Raw genomic sequence first — 20,454 nt, 5'->3', positions numbered from 1 at the left:
TTTTATGATCACTCTACTGAAGACAGTTCACTATTACACAAAAGACCTAATTTTTCAGCACATCAACTTACATGGAAATAGGTGATTGGTTCATTTACCCTTCTGAATAGCTGTCTCACCCACAATATCTTTCCTGCAATAGGTGGCATGTTTCGAGCAAGAGGAGGGTCATTTTTCTGGGTTTGGTAAAGCTACAGCAAGAACAATGTAATTAAACACATGTATTAAAAAATCTATTGAAATGATAAACTGTTTTCTCTGGTACAATTTCTACCTCCTCCCAAACAGATTAAATTCGCATGGAGTCACACAACAGCTCATGGAGAGAAAAATGTATTTCTTCCCTGACTTGGTACCCTTCAAAGATGCACATATATCAACGCTGGTACCTCTCCTGTCTCCATTATCTCATGCTGTTTCTCAGCTCTGCTTACTTTTGACAGAGTCCTGAGGACACCAAAAGGCATTGTGAACCCTGGGGTGGAGCAGCCAGTGTTCAGGATCAAGTCTGACACCTGACTTTGAAGCCATCTCCTGTGAAAGCAAGCTGTTTAAAGAGGTGGTGTCTGGAGAACCCTTGTGGAGCTTTTCCTCCTTTGCTTGGAACTGGCTTCAGGAGAGGCCCAAGCTAGATTGTTAACTGAGAGCTTTTTCCTGAATAGAAACATCATCACTGTTCCTCAGACACACATATCTGACTATTAGATAACATTTCAGGATTTGGACTTAATTATTCTTGTGGGTCCCTTCCAAATGACAATAATTTAGCATTCTATGATATGCACTTTTCTTCTAACTTCTAACCAAAATGCATGTAGATACTCCTGGTTACACAGCCCATGCTTTTATCTGTGCCTAAGATGAGAAAATACATCCCCTGCTCAGTGAATGGCTGCATTAAAATAAAACCAAAAAAGAAAAAAAAAAGGCCTAAATTTATACTGTACAAAATTTGCATTGACAAATTATTCAATCCCTTTAGAACCAGCATTGCAGTAGGAGCAACTTTTTATTAGAAATAACTTGCTTGGCAAAGATAAAAGGCAATTTAGTAATATCTAATAAATAGTTAGAACTAGTTAGACATGTTCTTTGATAGAAGAAAGGAGTGTTTAGAGCCACCCAGCTTTAGGCATGCAAATTCAGGCTGTGATGACACAACTCTTCACTAATTAGCATGTCTTCTTAGCCCTTCCTTGTCTCCAGCAGTCCCAGCCAAAGAAATCCAAGTAGCTTCATGATTACCTTGAGAAGAACTGACCTGGATGAAACCCTCTTAGTAAATGTACCTATTATTTTTTGCCTGGGAAAATACAGGTAAGGGTGGGCTACATGAGTTTTTTTAAGCAAGTAGTGCAGCTAAGAATCTCTTTGTCTAGTTAAGCCAGTAATTAGGGGTTCAGGGATTGTTATATACAGTGTGTAGGTAGGGAAAGGACACTGTAAAGAGTGGTTCAGAGCAGCTTTGCTAGGCTACAGTTTTAACTCACAGTTTTGAGGAAAAATTTTCTAATAAGAGGAGAGTTTATAGATATTAGTTCCTTGTGCAAACTGGTATAATTGATCTTACAAAATGTAAATATCTCAAAAAAACTTTTTCAACAGTCTGGTTTTCCAGATTTCCTTTATATTCATTGAAGAAACATGGGCATTTGGAGGAAATTATTTAAATCTTCAGGACACCATATACAATTGATCAGATTAACTCACTCTAGAATAATTTTTTCTTTCTTGAGTAGAAACGGAGTTTGGACATCTAGTTCTGATGCAGATGTTTATTTTATGGGCAAAGTAAAAGTTTACAGTCAAGTGATATGAGCAGTTCCCAGAACTTAATTCTCATTTATACTTCAGTCAGGGTGCACTACAGAAATCATGAAAATTACTTAATAATGAACATAAATGCAATTCACCTACATTTTACATGTATTTTATGCTGCCACATCATTTGATAATAACTACTTATAAATCCAAATTAACTGTGGAAGCCTCATTTAAGAAAAAAAAAACAAAAGGTACGTGCAAGCAATGGACATAGCCATAAAAGAATATGCTTCTTTAAATTTAATTGATGAAGGAATAACATAAAATATTTTGGTTTATAAAGTAAAATTGTGATGACAAATTTGCCTTCAAGAGGAGTTGTGCATATTTTGTTGCCCACCCACTAAGGCCTGTTTTCTGTAACAGGAAAACAGAAGTAGGATAAATTAAGAATTGGGAGTAAATTAGTGAAATAGGCAGAATAAATAAAAATTATTCCTATTAAAATGCTTGCTCCTATTTTAACATGATGTTCACAACTTACTGAAAGGAAATTAAATACCTTTTTAGTAGCTTCGAGTTCTGCTACATAATGTTGAAGAATACAACTAACTGTACGTGCAGTTTCTTCTTGAAGGCATGGCATATTCAGATTTTGAAACCTGTATATAAAATTGGTACCCAAAATGACATTTCTAAAATAATAACTGTTTTAATTTATTTTGGGGTATATGAACATTACATAAAGTGAAATAAGCAAAAATCTAGGAAATGCTTTTGAATCTGGAAAACATTTTTCTTTCAGGAAGTTTAAACGAGTTGAAATTTTCTGCCCTGGTGGTTGTTGTTGCTTAGTGTGTTTTAGGTTTTTCCTTTAGGCTTTCCTCTTGTGTATAAAAATATGAAATTAAGAAAAAGGATACATTAATTCCCATAAGAAAGATAAAACATATATTTTATCATGATTATGTGGTCCAAAATACCGGCAATGAAAAGTTCTCAATTAGGCCTTTTGTTCTAAAATTTGCTGGGCTGTTTAAATTGTGCTAATCAGTAATTTCAAGTTACTTTAAAATATTTTAAAACATAGTTGCCAATACCTTTGAAGTAACTGAAGTGAATTCTGGGAAGACAAAATTTTCTGAAAACAGGTACGCATAAAAGTCTGTAGCTGTGTCTAAAAAATACATAATTCAGTGTGGGTTTTCAGGTCAGAGAATAGTACTTTGATGATATTTTCTTAACATAATAGCATTTGCAATTGTTACTACTTAAAGCACAAAATAGCAGCCTTAATCAGGCCATGCTTAATATAATTATTAAATAGCTAGTTTCAGTCAAATAATCTCTAAAATGTCATACAATTCTATGAAATAAACAAATTAGTTACAAATTTATTCTGCCCAAAATCTGACCACATTTCTTCAGGTCAATAAATGACTTCCACATAGATCATTCTCTCAGGTCTCATAATTTTTGTCATTTTGACTTCAGAGTGAAAGTCATCCTTGAGCACTGTTTGATATATTTTACACCTTCCTTTGAAAGGAGAAAGAATGGAAAAAGCCTCCCTCCAGACAAACACAAACTCCTTGCTGTTTAGAAGAACAATGTAGCCTATTTGCAATCCAAAGAGTCACTGATAATCAGTTCCATAGATTCTTTCCCCCGTAATTTATAATAAGTCATTATATTACTTACCTCTAAACGTTCAACTTCTGATATGAATTTCACAAAATCCACATCAAATTCTGTTACTTGTGGATCAAGAGTGTCATATGGTTTCTTTTGAAAAATGTGGTAGATATTTTTAAATTTTACTGCCATAAGATCTATACCTTCAATTGCACACTGAGTCATTGCATTAAAATTCTGTTCTATGGCTATCATCTCCATTATCTGAAATAAAGATATTATATTAATGCTCATAATGAATTCTTTGTTATTTCCTCTATAAACTAAAACCTGAGCAAAATAAAATATGCAACAGCCACTCCTCTGGCTACTTCATTCACAAATGTGTTGTTTCTGAGTCAAGTATCTTCAATACTCGAAGTATGGTTAATTCAGTTTTCAACATCAGTTGTCACCACAACTCAACACAAAGTAAAATAATCTTTGTTTTTCTTAATGATAAAGAGAGGTTTTTATGTTTTACTGCTAGATGCAATAGGATAATATGGAAAAGGAGTTAAAATATGGCAAACTTATGTCAAAAAGATATACCTAAGAATAAAAAAACCCAACCCTGCAGATTAGTATGTATATTGAGTGATGAAAAAGTACATAAAAGACTCACAGAATTCATACCTTGTGATGATTATTGTCTTATCCTTTGTCTGACCTTATTCTGTACCAAGAAGCACCTATTATCTTTTCAGCCCAAGAATGTTAGTTTAAAATCCCTTCACTGCATTACCAAGCTAAATGTTAAGATAACACCAAGTAGCAGAATCATCTGAAGAACTGTGTTTGGTAGTAAACATGAGTTTTTAATATGATTCAAAAAAAGCAAAAGTGTGTTATTTTTCACATAATTTTCAACCTCTTAAAATAATGATCTGAGTCTAGATCAATCAGGTTATTTCTCTCCACACAAAAAGTGACAAATTGACAAGTTGAGAAGGCAATTGTGAGGTAAAAGCATCAATCATTGGGATGACTTACTCTGTGGAAGTGCCTATATTCTCTCAGTAGAGAGTTACAGACTCCTTTAAAGGATGATTAAGAGAATGTATGTTGGCAGACATCCACTTTGTAAACTGTTCTTTGGAGAGACGCTTCTTCTTTATTGAAAACAATAGCACCCAATATACTCACTTTTTCTAATCTCCTACAAAAAGCTTCAGCTTTACCAAAAATGTACACTTCTGATACTTCCAATGCCTTTCCTCCTAGATTTTCCAAAGTCTCTTCATGGAAGCATTTCTGATATTCTCTCAACAGACATATGCATTCCTAAAAAGTGAAGGAATAAATACCATATTCATTATGCTATGCTTATGAGTGAGGGACTAGAGTACTCAAACCTATTGACATTCCAAAGCCGTTAGTTAGCACTTAATCTGGTTTCAGTCAACAGGTAACAACTTAAACAGAGTGGTTTTCTTTTAGTATCTGAAGAAAGTGTTGTCAACGTATGAACGTACATGCAGTAGTAGAGCACAGTGAACCAGAGAGTGGTGGTGAATGGTGCTGCGTCCAGTTGGCAGCCAGTCACTACTGGTGTCCCCAGGGATCAGTGTTGGGGCCAGTATTGTTTAATATCTTCACTGATGATCTGGATAAGGGGATTGAGTCCACCATCAGCCAATTTGCAGATGTGGGTGTCAGTGTCAATCTGCAGAGGGACCTGGACAGGCTGGGTAAATAAGTCAAATCCAACAATTTGGTGTTTATTTAACAAGACCAAATGCTGTGTTCTGCACAGTGCAACTGCACTTTGGCTACAACAACCCCCTGCAGCACTACAGGCTGGGGACAGAGTGGCTGGACAGTGGCCAGGCAGAAAGGGACCTGGGAGTACTGGTTGATGGCAGACTGAATATGAGCCAGCAGTGTGCTCACATGGCCAAGAAGGCCAGTGGCATCCTGGCCTCCATGAGCAATAGTGTGGTCAGCAGGACTAGGGAAGTGATTCTTCTCCTGTATTCAATGCCTTTTGGGGAATATAGGAACTCAGTAACTAAGTTCCAGAAAGGAGGTGGAAATGAAGTAAACATTGGAAACCAGTATTCCCACAGCTGCACATATTTTGCCATAGCATATTGCATTCACTTAATTTGTTCTTAATAGGTCACCATCAGATAAAGAAGAGGAAGACTACCTTAACACTGACTTTTCGTGATATGCCAAGGAAATCTTGTATGGAAAGAAACTACTGTCACAAAGTCAGGGTCTATTCAAACACCAGATTTTCCAGGGTAGAGGAAGATGTTACCATACCAGAGCTATACCCTCCTCCATAGTCCCTTTTCCTCAAGATGGAAAAATGTGGAATATTAATTCCTTGGTTGCACATAAAGCAAAGATGCCAATTCCATGGTCAGTGAGAGACCACACTGTCAAAGATGAAGCTATTGTAATTACAACCAATGCCCATGGGCTAAGAGTTGGGAAAACATTCAAAGCATCATGAAATAAAAGAAGCCAAGAAGTGTGAAGCACTTGATACATATTGATATGGACTTCCTTATGATATAAACAGGTAATTGATAGGTTTGACATGTAAATAATAATATGCTAAAATACAAACATTGATTTTTCCAATGACTATTGGTGTCTCCTGATCCCAGACTCGATTCAAGCCAGCATCTGTAATGTATGCTTTAAATGTTGTGACCATTTGGTTTGTAACCTAGGGCAGATAAATGAAAAAATTTTAACAGTAATTTTAAGCTTAACAGTAAATTTGCCTGTTTCACAAAATCTAATAAAATTTTCATATACATACATCAATACTATCAGATTTGGAATAAATTTCATTTGTGAAGTAATAGTGGCTAAAAAATATATGCAATATATACAACAAACACCCTATAAAAACTCTGAGAACACTCCCAAAAGTATATGTAAGTCCCAGGACATGTTTGTAAGTCCTATAATTTCAGCAATACATAAACACAGAATGTCATCAATCAAAATTCAAGAACAAAAGGAATTAATTGAATTACAACTATTCTTCACTTACATTGTTGTCTTTACGTTTGCAGCACTTATTTAAGGACTGCTCTTAAAGAATTTTGTATCCTAGCAGTATGGCTTTACCTTGATTTCCTGTGGCTATAAAAAGGGGAAAACATTCTTCTACTTCTCAACCACAAAAATCCAAAGCTAGTAATGACAGAAGGAGAGAGAGGAGTACGTGCAGATACAGAAGATATACCACAGAGAACAGCTACAAGTAGACAATTTTTCTGTCTATTAAATAATATGAACAATTCAAAACAATTCTCCTGATGATGTCATTTGGGTTTTGCCTTTTTTCTTTTATACGTTCTCTGTATTCGTTGCACATATATTTGTAACTCTGTTGCCTATTGTATTAGTAGCTAGTTTTTCCAGTAATTTTCCATGACCTTTCCCTAAGCAGAAAAACAAAACAAATTCCAGGGCTCCAAGCCCTGGGAGGTACAAGGCTCTGTGCTATCTTGATTCTTCCTGGGAACCAAAACTGAGAACAACTCTTTGAGATACATTGTCATGGACAAAGTAAAACTAGTGCTGAAGGGGAGGCTCGAGAGAAGGGGCTTGACCTGCAGGAAAACTGCAACACCACTTGTACGCCTAATTGGTGCTTTTTATCAATTATGCTAATTTCCTAGTTATGCTAATTTCCAAATATGCTAATTTCCACCCCCTTGTAGGGGGTGGGCTTTTGCAGACATCTTTCCATAACTGCCTCTGAAGGCCTTCATTAAAGATCCTCTTTTACATCACCTCCTTACTAAAATGATCTCGAGTTTCATTTCCAGGTTGGGAAAAACGCAACACTGACATGAGAGTACTGTAAAGCAGGTCTTAAGTACTCCTAACAGAAAAAGACTGGAAACTGCCATACCAAAGGCAGCATCAAACTTTAAGAAAATTACTGATGAAGTTGGAGATAGGACCTGCAGTGTCACTTCTGATGATCATTAAGTGGAAACAAACAGTAAATAGGGACCTTAAACCACTGGATTAAAATACAGATTTTTTCCTTGCCATTTCAAGCACAGCTTCATATAACCAGTTTGTTATTAGCCTCTGTAGTGAAATACTCACTCCCTTAAAACATTAAATAATAGACCGTAGCAAGAGTCAATATAGAAACGTACAAAGACCCATTATATGACAGGTAATATATACCTAATGTGATATATAGAAAACACCCACAGCCAGGAATATATAGAGATTCAAAAGAGCACATACTTCTTAATATCCTAGTTCAAACTGAAATGTAAAAAAAAAAAATTATGCCGAACCTTGTGGTGTAAAGAACCAAAACGTGTGTCTGTGTAATGAGGGTCTACTGTGAATTTCCCCTGAATGCTTACTGCAGGTGTGTAGTTTAGTTAGGAAGGATTTATTTGCTATAAAACCACTGTACAAACCATCATTGCATGCAGTGAATATCTGGATTCTGCAAAATACATTGGTATAAATACATAGCCAGTCATAATTTTCTCTTTAAGGAGGGAAAATTTATGATCTGGAATTCAATTAATTTTTAAGGTATGATTTGCTTCATAAAACAAGAACCTTTTATCTTTCTCACTTTTTGGAGGAACAGCCTAGTCAGATTGATGACCATCTGCCTTCAAGGCTGAGGAAAAAAGAGCTTTTGCAGATTCTGTGATTTATGAAACAACTGATCAGATTAATTCAGATTAGAAGATTAATCAAGAATATAAAAAAATTAACACTGATGAACCACCAATTAATAAAGCTCCTTTCAGAAGAGAAGCCTGTAATCCAAGTTTAATTCTCTTGTGATCAACAGAGTTCTCTTCTTTTCCCATGCAGAACCCCACTATTTACTACCATTTTTAAACAAATGTTCTACTGATTTAAACAAAATAAATTTTTCTTCTGAAAAGTCACACAATTTTTGTAATTACTATTTTGTTTAATATACTTACCTTTATAAGTAATGATGCAATTCTTTCAGAAGTATTGTAATATTTTGAAACACGGTGAATCATTTGTACAGCCTTTATCAAGTATGGTATTCCCTGTGTCATTAATACCTCAAAGCAGAGTTTCATGAAAAAAATTACTTCTATTTTTTGCAACTATATTTACATTCTATTGTCACTTCTAAACTACATATTTCCTTAAGTCAGATGAATCAGTCTTTAAAATGTCATGGCATCTTACCAAAAGCTTTCTTATTAAAAAAGACTAACCATGCTCAATAAGATTTCAAACATCAACTAACAAGAACAATGAATGGTTAAGTTTGATCATTGACTAAGAAATCAGATTAAAGATGTTACAAGATAAAATAATTTTAATATCCTATTTTGATGAACAAAATTGAACACTGATTCAAAATGTAAAGGTTGCATTTTTTGGTTCAATAGGAAGTATTTTTCTGACAGCAATTTTCTGTGATGGATGCTTTTGTTTTCCTTCAGGTAAGGCTGCTAATGTACTTTCATTGTGATAACAATCTTAACATAAAATGTTTCATTCAGACACTTCAGAAATCTCATTAAATAATTGTCACAATGTTAGTTTCATTAACAAATACCTAATTCCTACAAACATCATATCACACATCTAAATCTTTCACATATTTTGTGAAATCAATGTTCACATTATTAAAATCATACTGTGGCACTACAAATACTCAGTAGCTCAAACACCTCCAAAGTATTTTGCTGGGGAAAAAAAGGAATAAAAGAAAAGATAAGACATTCATTAACATTATCAGGGAGTTGTCAAAGTTGCAATTCAGAACATCAAGAAAGTAATTTTGGCTGTCATCCCTCAATGGAGAAGACAAGCTCCTGTAATTAAATTGAGTTAAAAACTCAAACTCATACTGTGAATAGACATAGAAGGCATTTGCATTTAGCAAGAGTGTGAAATAATGCTATACAGCATAAAAACAACCATCTGTGTCCATATTGTTCATCACCAACACAACCTCTGAAATGGAATCAATAGATTCTGAGTCTATAGGTTTTCTTTTTCAATCCTTCACAAAAAATAAAACCCTTAATACTGGACTGTGTAGAAATTTCTCTGATTCAAAGCATTGAGTTAAATGCTCAGTCTGAATTTTCATATATTAACCTACTTCAGCACAAATGTCACTGTGTGATACTGCATACACTAAATGCCGTATTTTATGCACACACCAAATATCATCATAAATCCACATGTGTTCCTTATTCCATTCCTTATTCACTAATATAAAAAAGACTTGTCCATACCAGATACTAAATGCAACTCTGCACAGAATGAAGATCTGTTTAAAACAGGATATATTAAGCTTGGAAATCATTGTTTTAAGCTGAATATAATAGAAAATCCTACCTAAATTAACTTGATCTCAGGAACGTGTTAAACAGAATCACATGTTAACATGTGATTAAACAGAAAATCACATGTATCGAAATTGTTCCAGACTAAACAAAGAACTCTAATTAACTATCTTGTATTAGTAAAATTATGAACTCTTTAACGGGTTTGCACCCACTAATGTCTGTCTTTGTTTATGATACAAAGAACTTTATCTTAACACCTATGAAGTAGATGTTCATCATTATGGCCTGGTACCTGGCACCCTCTAGTGATACCTTGAAGAGCTGAAGATAAACAGCTTAGTTACATCGCTAATCATACTTGCTTCTTATACTATTCCACGCAGTATGACCTCTGTGTCATAGCAAAGTCCTTTTGCTTGCCCTCAGTTACAATTTGTAGTAGGATCCTAAGCTGCCAGAGATTCAAAAGAAATGCAGCGCTTCCTGACAGACGGCTGGAGGCATATAGGACCAAAACGTGAAGGACTTAAAAACAAAGGAGAATGAGCAGTATTTTTCTAAGGTATTTACTCCTTTCATCCTATTCTGCAACAATCGCTGGGAAAATACACCTTTATAATAATTCATGGTTATTATGCCAAATAACAAATATCTTGAACTAGCACTGATTGGTGTACCCAGACAACCAATTGTCTAAATTCTGACTGGCAGGTACTTCTGCAAATAGAAGCAGATAATACTGTATTCTTTATTTTAAAAATGTTTTGCCCATTTAGGACCTCATAAGGTTTCATTATTTTCTATATAACTGAAATTTTGGTACTTTGGTTACAGTTACGTGATCATTGACACATACAATATTTTCAGTGGAAGACATATTTGGAGATAATTATTTGGAAGAAAATATTTGGAGATTTTTCTATTACAAAATATGTAGCTGGTTTAATTGCCTTTAAAAATAATACCAGCAGCAGGACTGACTTATTAGACAATCATATGTATGCATGGTTATTTAATAAATACATATTTCAAAATACTATATTTTACTAAATAGATCATAAAATAATGCTTCAACATTTAGTTTGACAAGCTTTTAGAAAAAAATCAGGAAAACTAAAAATGTAAATTTTAAAAAATTACTTTTAAGTAAATATAAGAAAGGGAAACTTTATTTTGCTCTGGGATTTCTATGTAGATACCTAAACTATGCATAAAGAATGGTGAAAGGCATACTTACAACATCAGTGCTATAAAGGGGCTGACAAACTTTTTCAAGTGTGCTTAGGTATCTCACATTATCCTTTGATTCATTTGCTGCATCTGTGATTCTGCCATCTAATTCTTGCCATGACTAGTGGAAAAAGAGTACTGTGAAAAACTTCATACATAGTGAACTATTTAACTTGTACTCACTTGACAGAAGTAAACTTTGGTAAATGAATTTTTAAGAGGCATTGCCAAAGCAGGCAATAAAAGTTAATTTATTGTATTTATTACATATATAATGTATTTTATGTTCATTTTGGCTGCATCCCTGAAATGTCTTATTTGTCTGGATACATTCAGCACACCAGCAACACATCTAAATTTTCCTCTTTTAATTCTCCTCAACAAACCTCTCTTAGATGAAATAAAAACAAACAAACAATAACCTTTATAATAAAAAAACAGCATAAAAAAGAAAAAAATTATTACCTTTAGTATTTTAGAGTGCGCAACCTTCAGAACATTGATAACAGCATTACAGTTTTGTCCTTTGATCTGTTCAATAATAAAGTTCAATTTAGCAGACATGTATTTCCAGTTCTCCAGTTCCATCAGTGGACCTGAATCCTTAGCTTCTCTCCTTAGCTGTTTGCTCTCAGTCAGAACCTGCAACTCAATTGGAAAAAAAAAAAAAAAGAATCAAATGCCTACTACAGCGAATAGACAAGTCATTATAGAGAATAAATGCTCTTGAGGAAACTCACTTAGAAAGGAACAAGCTTGCAGTTACTGACATAGGAAAATGGTTCCCATTTGGAAAAGCTTTCTAAGTCTGAATTGCAGTTAATCATATTCTTAAACTGAAATTAAGACAATTAATGCATATGTTCAATTGCTGTCATATCCTGGGTGAATATCAGCATATACAGATAAGCCTTTAACCAGAACCTATGAATTGAAATGCACCAAATGTAATTTCACTTGTACAGAACTTCAAGAACTAGTTTAATAAAGGTATTAGATATCAGTCATAAATTTATCCATTTGTATGTTGATGTATGTGCAGTCACCTTTTTTTACATGTCTTTTACATTTTTACTCTTGAGAGCTAAACACAATAGCTACAGTATGCCTTATAAGTAGAGTATGTCCCTGTCTACACAGATTCATATTTTGATGAAGGATTCTCTCTTTTTCATGGAAGTCTCAGACACTAGTATTTGGATAACTGAGACCTTACCATGCAAGACTTACACAGGACAAAATAAGGCCTGATCAAAAATCTTTCTAAGAGCAGTATTTCCCACCACAAGTCGCAGCAGAAACTTAACAGGTGATGTACAATTAGGTATGCTCTATATACATACATGGTCATCACTACTGTTATTAGTCCTGCAACCCTCCGTTATCTTCTTATTCACTTATTTGTGAATTATGTGTTCAGAAACTCTTATTCTCACTAGACTGCAAATTCCTAGGCATAAAGACTATCTACTTAACTTCACTTATGCACAGAAGCAGAGCGCTTCTCTTAATTTGGGTGGAGATGCAGCTGAAGCTTTTAGCAAATTTCAGGCAAGTCTCACACATAATTTATAAATAATCATCCATATTCATGCTGAATTGATGTGTTAAAACAGCAACTTACATGTTCAATTTGTCTATACCATATCGTAAGTACCTCCTCGAGCTGGTAAACTGTGTCATAATTGTCAGCAGCTGCGGTTATTTTATCAAAGGTCTGGAGTTCAGAAAATTTAATGTGATCTATTTTTTTCAACTCAACTGTTCCTTCAATGCATGCTGCAGCACCTGAGAAAAAGGCAGTTGCAATATAGAACCAATTAAGACTTTAAAATAAATTTCCACCAGTCAAAGCAATTTAAATTTGAAAATATACATCTGCACTCAGTGTTGTTTCAATAGCAATTTACTGCACTCACATAAAGCAGAAGTATCTGATTTTGAGTACAGTGATACTCCTTAAAAGCAATGTGCCACTATTTTCTTAAGAAAATAGTCCACCCATGCATATATCATGCAAGTAATGGATAATTTTATTTTTCGTTGCAGAATGTGAAAAGTTCCTTATCTATGCATTACTTAAGCAGAATTCCTCTAGTTTGTTTCCTAAATGCAATGCTTACCTCCTAAAAAGGAAATATATTTCTTAATTGTTTCCACAAAATTCTGCTTGTCTTTTGTATCCTCTTTGGACTGACCTAAATTACCCCAATTACTTGTTGCAAGGATAGCAGGGAGAAAAACCTTTTCTATTACATCTTTAATACCAGGTAGCAGTCCATCAGTGGCATCCAAAACACCAAAGGAAATTTCCTGCAGTGTAAAAATATTATTATCAAAGCAGTAACTTACACTAGAAACAGTATTATAAGTTCAACTTATTTTTATAAAAGCACTCCAATATGCCAAACAAAACTTTAATTTAAGGAGAGAAAATCATTACATAACACACCTACAGTGCACCTGTAAGATAGTACTCTCAATAAAAAAGGGAAGTTAATAATTATTTAATATAGTTTTTAAAAGTTGTCTGGTTATGCTTTTCTTACATCAGTTATTTGTCTATCACACAGAGTCTGGAAATTTTGAAATGGTGGAAAAACACCCTCACCCACAATTAGGTACTAATTCATGAATTGAAAGTAGCAAAAAACTCTCTGAATGTCCTTATCTGAAATTCTAATAAAAGCAATAATCTGACTAAACATATATTATTTTGAATCAAGTTAAATTTTTTCCTACTCTCCAAAACAAAACTTTACAAGATCTATTTTTAATATTCCAGTATTTTAAATGTCCTTAAAATAAGCAAGTATTAACATGTAACAAACTTCCTGGAATATAAATTTCCTTTCCTTATCCCTTCAGCATTTGGAATTAATTAGGAAGGTATCTGATGGAAAAGTAATAGTTATGACCAACACTGAGGCCCTTGATAAAGATAGAATTTGTATCTTACTTCTGATAGTGTTTTTTTCTCTTTCACCTTCTTAGCTCTCAAAAGGAATGGAATATTTTAATATGAAATATAAAGCATGTAAAATAATAATGGATTTTCTGTCTGAAGAATTTGAAATAATATTAATTACAATATACAAATGTGAAACTATTTCTTATCAATTTACAGTCCCTTAAGCACTGCCCAAATACTAAGACATGTAGCTATGAACAACAATGAAGCCCACACTTATATAAGAATTTGTCTTGTAAAGCAGAAAATCTCATGCCACATAATTCACACAGGATAAATGTATATTTTGTATTTGATTAATCAAAACACATAAAACGGTATGGGTAAACTTTTTGTTTCCTGGTATTTGCAATAAAGTCTTCTCAGTGTTTCCTTGTAGCTTAGGGATTTTGATCATAATTAAATTATACTTAGCAGCTTTGGTTGAAAAATATCAAGGAGAATGAGAAATTAATGTTTATTTCTTTAACAAGACTCCTGTAAGACTAAATTCACAAGTATTTGCTGAAGAGATACAGCTATTTGTTGTTTACCCAAATGGAGAGCAAAAAAGTTACCAGTAACTTTAGTTATGTGACAACTGTGAAAAAAATAATGAAACAAAAAAATAGCTGCTTTTAAAGCTTTTCGTTTTTTAAATATATGACAGAGTACCTCATGTATAGTTTTTTCATTTATGGACGTGTCATTCTTATAGCGAATAAAATATAAGCATAGTCCTATGATCTTGTCTGGTGTCCTCTCCAAATAAAATTGAAAGATTTTACTTCCTTTTTCAACTTCTGGAATTACCCGACCACACTCTGAAAAGGAATTTCATAGGTATGACTCTTTAAAAATGAGGGTATTATAAAATGCTTAAAATCAATATAAGAAAATAAAATTGAACGTATAAATAATTTATTTTCTTCTTTTGTCAGAGAACAAAAACCAGTATAATTTTTAATTGTAATTAATCACACAATTAGAAAACTACACCAAACGTATAACATGTATCTTACAAACCTATTTGGGTGCATTATAATGCAATGAAAAGGGAATTTGCTCAGGCCCATAGCTCTGAAACAATTTGCTGGTGACTAAGGTACTTTATTTTCATTTGTCCTACCAAAAAATATGTCAGGTCTAAGTGAGAAAAGAGACACTATGAGATGGCCTCAGGTCCCCTGTAGATATATTCCTATGCAATTTGATAGCTCAATGTAAATAAGTAACAGAACAATATTTGCAGTAATTAGTGAATCATTAGGGATTTCAGACATAACATTCTAATTCTCTACCATGCATGTGAAATCTGAAAAATTTCAAATAGTTATAATAAGTGAAAATTCAGAGACAGCTTTTATGAAAGTGCTTTGTAATGAACTATGGGCAAAACTCATGTATTAAAAAGTCACAACCAATTCAGTACTTCAGGCTAAGACTTCATAGTTTTTCTTCCAGGAGTGGTTAAAATTAAGATTTTTTTTCCTAAACAATTTGACTTGAAGCAAGCATTTAAAATATGAATTTTCAGTCCTCAGAGCAAAAGGCTGCAAAATTCTGAACAAGCAAAAGCAGTTTTTAGTCTGCGAAAACTCAAACAAAATTAACAATAGAATGCACTGTTACATGTGCCTGTATTATTATTGCTAAACATTTACCTATTCCTCGTGGATATCCTTCTTGATAGAAAATTTTCAATGATTTTTTTCCTCCCTTGGCAAAAAAGGAATCAAAGGCATCGAACTGTTAAATCAAAGAGTGAATATGTGTTACTCAAAATATTTTTATGTGCCTTTAAGACATGCAAAACTAATTTGACCATGATACTGTTTAAAGTTTAGATGGCACGCAATGCTTATCCTCAAATATTGTGAGAAGATAGGAAGTGTCCAACTGAAGGACTCAGCCATGATAGTGAGATCTCCTGCTTCCTCCTCATCAAAAAAGAAGGTCAGAAGTTTAGCAAGCATGAGTGGAGATGCATCACCTCTTCAGAGGCAAAGGATACACTTCTAGTTATGGTATATTTCTTACGAGTGTGTTTTTTTCCCCCCAAATAAACAAATATTAAAGCTGAATCAGAACAATCATGGGAAAATGAGTGACACCCAGGTCAACAGAACTTAGAGCCACTCTTGTGAGAAGACAACATTGCATGAAAATAAAAGAAGTAAAAGCAAGCCAGCTCTAAATGTGCATTTCAGTTTTGTTAACAGCACTAGTGAATAAAGTGTTAAAAAAGAGAAAACTACATTAAAAAGACCCATCCCCAAAATAGTGAAAAAAAATTTGTTAAAGTGCTGAAAGCACAGTGACAAAAAGCAAGAAAAAATTCACAGCTACAAGAAGCACTCCAGCTTGTGAGGAAGGGGAGGACAAACAGTAACTTTGGGCCTTGTATGACTCTACACAGAAGGAAAGATGTGAGCTGTCCCCACAACTACTGATTCTGCAAAGAGCTGCTGTTTCAAATCCATGTGGTTCTCACACCAACTATGTGAATATATATGCAGGCTAACACTTTAAAGGGCAAAATCTAACTCATGGATATCAAAGACATATGTTTATGGGAATTTATGAAATGACAATTTGGTGAGGGACAATGTTGACACAGCCCCAAACAGCCTAAACTGTTTATAAATAAACTAAAACTGGGAGCAGAAAAATATTCAACCAAAATAATTTTTCAGATGGTCCTGGTGACAGCCAAAAAACCCCCCAACCCAACCAAAAATAAACAAACACAAAACCCCAAACCAAAACTAAATACAAAAAAACTCCCTCAAGAACCCAAACTTTCTCAATTTCTCGAGTATTGTGATTAGTCAAACTTGGTGTAGAACAGCAGTTTCACATTAAATCAGAATGATGTAAAACTATATATAATTTAGCAAATGTAAAACAGGCACAATACTTAGCACACCTCTATGTTGTGTAAGCAGAAAAAACAAACAAATGAGGCTAAGTACATTTTATGATATAAAAATATCAAGAAACAAATGAAACCAAAACAAATTTGGAGTAAGGCTAAATTTGGCTTGTAACAGTAAAACTGAAGTTCTAAGAATTGATTTGTTTTATCAAAGAAGGTATTATCTGGCTGAGTTTTAAATGCTAAGTCAAATCTCTCTTAACAGACAAAAAAAACAAACATCGATCAGGTGCAACAACAGTCAAATAACAAAAATGTAATCAGAGAAGTTGAGTCATATCTTTTCACAACAGCCAAACTGAGTTTTGATAACCTATTAAAAGTACAGTTTAACTCTTTCCTCCTGTTTGTTTAATCACTTTGAAACATCATGAAAGATAGCACTAAACACACAAAAATAATGAAAGCTTTCAGAAGTTCCACACATTTGAGATCGATACACTCTGCAAACCCACTTAATCCAATCTTTTAAACATCCAAACATAAATAAAGTGCTCAAAACTGAAATTTCTTAATGGGTGTTTCAAACATTTCCGTACTATTTAAATGGTGCAGGATTAATCTTCCTTCTTATTACTAACAACATGCTAATTTTCAAAATGCTCCCATAAGTTAGACACTTTTGCACAATCTTAGAAATTTCATTGAGAATTTGCCTAACAAATGAAAATTATCATAATTAGAACATTATAAAGTCAGTCTGAGATGGATAAAACTGTTTGGAACTGGTAGATGTAAAAGATCAAAGTAACAGCAGCATTTATATTTTCCTTGAGGTAAGAAAGATGAAAAAGCCACAATCAAAAATTGGGGATATTTGTAATTCTGGTGGGAAAGTCAGCTGAAAGATTTAGACAGGTATCCTTCTAGATTGATTATGTGTCTTAGTAATCACATTTTCTGGCAGAAACAATCAAAATAATGGATAACACTTCCTATCAAAGGGGTAATCTGCTACATATTTTAACTAATAATTTAAATCGGCAGGCATACAGGACAGACTCACCGAAGGGACGTCCAATATCATTTCTTCCACAGTTGGTAAGTCTAAGCCTACCCTGGCACTGAGAACTTCAAATATGTATTTATATGAAGCATTAACTTTTGCTCTTCGATCTTCTCTTGCTTTTTCGTATTGAATCTAAAACATTAAACAAGACTTTGAAGCTAAAAATACACAAAGTAATCGCAACAATGACCTGCTACTTAACTTGCAACTAATGCTGAAATCTACTGTCTTGTATTTACAGCTGCAAAATGCCTTAATTTTAAAAGTACCTAAATTTTCAGAGGCTAACAGAAGAACAAATTATTATGTATTATTATAAGATGTGAAGTCAAATCTGAGGATATGTCAAGGAAAAACAAACATTAAGAATATTACAGTTGGATTTTAAGATTTTTATGTGACATTAACTAGCCTCCTTGTTCACGATCAAAATTCCAATTTATTAAATTAATACAGAAAAGTTAAAACATACATTTAAAATAAAGTATATAGGGTGGGTAAATATTTGCAGGAACTAAGCTGAGTACAGCTTTGTTTGAATGTAAATTATTCTGTTAATACCTTCTGCTTCTGACCTCTATTACTTCAAAATTTTAAAATACTACAAACATGGGAAAAAAGACTAACTTTCTGCCAGAAATAATTTACTAAAAGAACTGAGTCTTAAAAAAAATTTTAAAAAATTAAAAATTTAAACTAATTATTAATATAAATTGAATTTAATAATATGAGGAAAGAACCAGAAACTTATAACCTTTCTTGCTTTGTAACTTTGCATACTCGGAACTCCACTAGGGCGGTAAAACTTGGAAAAACTTTGACTTCCAAAAGAACGAGACGAAGAGGAAAGGCTCGCTAATTGTTGAGCTGTTTGAGAAGATCGAGCTACTTCTTCTCCAGTGGCTGAATCTTTTTTATTATTTTTTGGTACCCCCGCCATTCTAAAATCTGAAATTTAAAAAGAGAAGATTATAACAATTCAGACATTTCAAGTTTACCTTTTGCAGAAGACAGTAGCATAGCAAAAATTACTTTAGAGGTATATAAATTTAATAGTCTCATCAAATCCACTTCCAGTTCTTAAAATGCCAGACATTATACACATTTTTATGATAGGTTATAAATGTAAAGATGAAGACTGAGACATTTTTAAAAAACAATTTTTCATACATGTGCATTTCGTGGAGTGAATGCCTTTCTATATAACAAATATATTTTAAAATATAAATAATTTCAGTGCATATCTTACTGAAATTTAAATAAGTAATTTCAAACACAAATTATTTATTTAAATTTCAATTTCTAAAATATATACCCAAATTCAGCAACTGAGCTTACAAAAAGACTTGCATACACAGAAATTGCTATTATGCTCAGTGTACTATTACAATAAGGATCAAGATAACTATCAAGAATTCCTTAGTAGTTCATATGAGGCTTAAGGGCAACCTCCCAACTGCTGTAGCAGTGTTATATACTCTCTTAGCCATTATTACCTGATTTGGGAAATAAAAAATCAAAGGGGAAGCTGACATGAAAAGCAACATCTGGTTGTACATTACTTGCTCCTTATTTTTGCCCATGTAATAGGTGACAAATTTGCTGATGTTCTATGGTTTCAGGCATGCAATCACCTGCTCTAGAAAGTGTTCATCTCTTTCTTGAAGTAAACATACCACCAAAAAAAATAAAAAGAAATTTAGGAAAGTCACCAAAAAAAGTGAAATGTAAATTAATTATATGTATTTCTTTTTCTTCATGTTTCTATGATGGCCTGGTCATCTACAAGGTAGGCAGTAGTACTTTCCTCCTTGGATGCTAATTTCCCTGCCTTTTAACTGGTTCACTTTTAGGATACTTTCCCCTAAAGCTCAAGATGAGAGAGGCAGGGTTCTCACAGCTTTCTTTAAAAAACCCACAAAGGCTGCATTCTATTCTGGCATTGTCCCTGGCTCTCCAAAATCTATACTCAAGATACCTGGCGGTCCAGGTGAGAGTCTCATACTTTTCAAAAACCTGTATGAGCTCCATCTGCCCCCCTCTCCCGGCTGGAATAACAAACATGCTTTTATGACAAAACCTCCTTTCCTTCCCTCCAGGATGCCCTAAAGCTTCTCTACAGTAACTGTTCATTCAAGGAAAGTATGCCGGCTTCCAGCATGCATCATTTTAGGAGGGTTGAGGGAGAATGAGAGGGAAGAAGTGGAGGATTCCCGAGCATTGGGAATACAGCCTTTCGGCTCTCTTCTGAAACGCTGAGCTGCCTCAGCCTGCACTTCAGCTTTGGCAGAGAGAAGCAAGCGAATATCCTCACTGACCAGGCCGGAGCTGTGTCTCCTAACAGGGCGGGCAGCGGGGCGCGGCCCCCCGGCAGCGCAGCGCTCACCAGCGCTCCCCTCAGCGGGCGGAGCGGGCGGTCCAGCGCCCGCCGGGGGCAGATTCTTCCCAGTTCGTTGAAGGGCCTGATGCCGGTACCGGGAGCCTGTAACCGCTGCGGGGCGGGCTCGGGCTGGTGGCTCCAACGCCCGCTCGGCAGCCGCGGCCGCGGGGCTCTGAGGGCGCTGCCGGCGCCCACTTGCGGCCCCGG

The 20,454-nt window shown here is 34.3% G+C and overlaps 1 protein-coding gene across 1 annotated transcript in view; it reads right to left on the bottom strand.

The window, feature by feature from the left end:
* DNAH8 (dynein axonemal heavy chain 8) overlaps positions 1–20,219 on the bottom strand; it is a 119,170-nt gene extending 98,951 nt beyond the window's left edge. Inside the window, exons 1-16 of the mRNA XM_068185484.1 lie at positions 20,186–20,219; positions 18,622–18,815; positions 17,865–17,999; positions 15,585–15,669; positions 14,596–14,744; positions 13,094–13,283; positions 12,595–12,758; positions 11,436–11,612; positions 10,978–11,091; positions 8,385–8,492; positions 6,020–6,121; positions 4,585–4,722; positions 3,466–3,663; positions 2,865–2,941; positions 2,327–2,426; positions 72–191 (exon numbers count right to left, since the gene is read on the bottom strand). Coding sequence (XP_068041585.1) covers positions 72–191; positions 2,327–2,426; positions 2,865–2,941; positions 3,466–3,663; positions 4,585–4,722; positions 6,020–6,121; positions 8,385–8,492; positions 10,978–11,091; positions 11,436–11,612; positions 12,595–12,758; positions 13,094–13,283; positions 14,596–14,744; positions 15,585–15,669; positions 17,865–17,999; positions 18,622–18,807 — 2,043 coding nt within the window. The 5' untranslated portion in view covers positions 18,808–18,815; positions 20,186–20,219. The remainder of the gene's footprint in view (positions 1–71; positions 192–2,326; positions 2,427–2,864; positions 2,942–3,465; positions 3,664–4,584; positions 4,723–6,019; positions 6,122–8,384; positions 8,493–10,977; positions 11,092–11,435; positions 11,613–12,594; positions 12,759–13,093; positions 13,284–14,595; positions 14,745–15,584; positions 15,670–17,864; positions 18,000–18,621; positions 18,816–20,185) is intronic.
* Positions 20,220–20,454: the final 235 nt, after the last annotated feature.

The sequence above is a fragment of the Anomalospiza imberbis genome, chromosome 3 (assembly GCF_031753505.1).
Source record: "Anomalospiza imberbis isolate Cuckoo-Finch-1a 21T00152 chromosome 3, ASM3175350v1, whole genome shotgun sequence".
NCBI lineage: Eukaryota > Metazoa > Chordata > Aves > Passeriformes > Viduidae > Anomalospiza > Anomalospiza imberbis.
This window is presented reverse-complemented; position numbering and strand designations above follow the sequence as displayed.